The sequence below is a fragment of the Corvus brachyrhynchos genome, unplaced genomic scaffold, assembly GCF_000691975.1.
Source record: "Corvus brachyrhynchos isolate BGI_N302 unplaced genomic scaffold, ASM69197v1 scaffold114, whole genome shotgun sequence".
Taxonomy (NCBI): domain Eukaryota; kingdom Metazoa; phylum Chordata; class Aves; order Passeriformes; family Corvidae; genus Corvus; species Corvus brachyrhynchos.
In genome coordinates this window covers 7,131,999-7,134,232 of record NW_008238337.1, presented here as the reverse complement: position 1 = coordinate 7,134,232, position 2,234 = coordinate 7,131,999, and the positions used below count along the sequence as shown (strand labels likewise).

The window sequence follows — 2,234 nt, the reverse complement described above, 5'->3', positions numbered from 1 at the left end:
GAACTTTTGACAAAAGTCCCTCCAAGAATATTCTGAGAAACCAACCTTGTATCTTCCAATGACACTTGACCAGATTCTTCATCCACTGTGATTTTACAGTGATCTCCAGACACCAACTTGTTGCCAGGGAAAGATAAGTCACAGCCTTAAAAAGAAAGCAGATTTCCCAGTGTGCTTAAAAATACACATTACACAGTCAGATCAGCATTCTACATGGCTATAAATGCAACACAAACTGACTCATGTACATCTGCAATAGTTCAAAACTTCTACTGTCACACAGGCAGCAACACAGTCTAGTGTGAGATACACAAATACAAGTGGTGAGATACGCCATGTGCTGATATGAAACTTCAGCCATTTGAAAGGGTTTCAGTTCCCTTTTTCCCCCCAATCCTAGCCCTCAAAGATGGAAATCAAATCACAACTACTCTGTTCTAGAGTGGTACAGAAATAAATCCACATGTATCTGAAGTGCTCAGTTTAACTCCTAAAGGCACACATCTCACAGCACCCAGCTCTTCTTTCACATCACTGTGATGTTGTTTCATTGGATTTAACTTCTGTTTTATTCTGGTGTATTGGGGAAAAGTAGTAGGAACCAATAACTGATTTATAAGAAAAAGTATCACTGCTCTATCTTACAGTCTTTTGTTTGTTTTTAAATAGGAAAGTTTTCCTCATCTCTGTTGACAGCATTATTGTGTTAATAAAGCTGAAGAGAATTACAAATCCAGGACCAAGATTTAGGGATACACAGGAGAAGTGTCATGGCAATGTGGATGTGATAGAAACCTTCTTACCTACGTCTCAAGGGCTCTGACAAAATCTACTCTTTTTACTTCACTTTAACATTGAATATTCAAAGCAACACTCAAGGCTCCCCACTGATCTCTCACAAACGACTCAAAATACTTGCTTACACCAAAGTTATAATTAACAACCAAGATTCCCTTCCACCTGTTCACACTGTGGGTGCACTGATCTCAGCCTGCCCAACAACAGATCCAGAAGGAAAGCAGTAGCCACTACCTCAAACAAGCAAATCTAATGCTCCTGGAGACTCATAAGTATCGCTTATAAAGTCACAATTTGGTATTCCAGTAACCCTCCGTTTTATTAATCCACTAGCAAACAGCTATGAAAGCAACTAAACACAAAAGAATTCATCTTTTTTTTCTGCCAGACAACCCTCAAACAGACATCAGCTTGAAGAATCTACCCACAGCTTAATGATTAGCAATCTCAATAGATACCACCTACTGTAAATTTGCAAAACATTTTTCCTACAAGACACTGCCCTTCTCATAGAGCTATAGCATCTGGTGTTTGGTTACAACTATTTACAGGATGTGACTGATCAGCCAAATAGCTTGAACTGATGAACAGGAAAAAGAAAATTAGTAGTGTCAAGGCACAGTAAAAGAAAGTTAAAACACTTCGATTCTTGTTTCAAACACACTAAGCATGAAATCCTTTAAAATAAAGGCAAGTAGTACAAGCCCAAGCCTCTGGGAATAAAGCTTTCAAATCGACTCTCAGAGAAACTTTCAGTACTCGTTGGCAGTCTTTACATGGCCAGAAGAATTAAGGGCTTTTATGTGGGTGTTTTCTTTTCTGTGAAGCCGAAGCATTTTGCATTGCAGTTCCAACTTATTTTAACCACAGAAACAAAATGAGAACGTAAACAGGACCAAAGCACAGAAACTTCTGAATCAACAATCGGCTTTCCTTATCTATACAAACGGCCACAGACTACCTAAAAGGCATACTGACTTTGAAATGTGCCCGCGTCACAAGTTACGGAAAACAAAAAAGTCAATATAAAACCACTTATTCACAGAGCTAAGAGGTAAATTAGGAATACGGGATGGCCTGGCAAGCACCTCCAACAGCTGAAAGCACCAAACCCAACTAGTTTCAGTCCACCTTCCAATGCTGTAGAGGGCAGGAGGGGGGATGGCTGCTGTCCCCCAAACACCGCCCCAGGCCAGCGCAGCGCGTCCCTGTCCCACCTTTCTTCCGCCCAATGGTCCATTCTCTTTTCAGCAGCAGGACGTGCGGCTCTGCCTCATCAGCACCCAGCCGGATCAGCTTCCCCCAGGGCTGCGGCTGCTGCTGGCTCTGCTCGCCTCCTTCCGACTGCTCCATTTGGATTCACATCTGACAAAAACAAACAAAGCGAACCCAAACCCCATCATCACACGGCACCCGGGGGGCACAGCGTTCCCCGG

General features: G+C 42.3%; 1 protein-coding gene across 1 annotated transcript in view; it reads right to left on the bottom strand.

The window, feature by feature from the left end:
- The window catches only part of CHFR (checkpoint with forkhead and ring finger domains, E3 ubiquitin protein ligase), a 21,411-nt gene extending 19,188 nt beyond the window's left edge, over positions 1 to 2,223 (bottom strand). The window contains exons 1-2 of the mRNA XM_017734731.1: positions 2,016 to 2,223; positions 46 to 145 (exon numbers count right to left, since the gene is read on the bottom strand). Coding sequence (XP_017590220.1) covers positions 46 to 145; positions 2,016 to 2,151 — 236 coding nt within the window. The 5' untranslated portion in view covers positions 2,152 to 2,223. The remainder of the gene's footprint in view (positions 1 to 45; positions 146 to 2,015) is intronic.
- Positions 2,224 to 2,234: the final 11 nt, after the last annotated feature.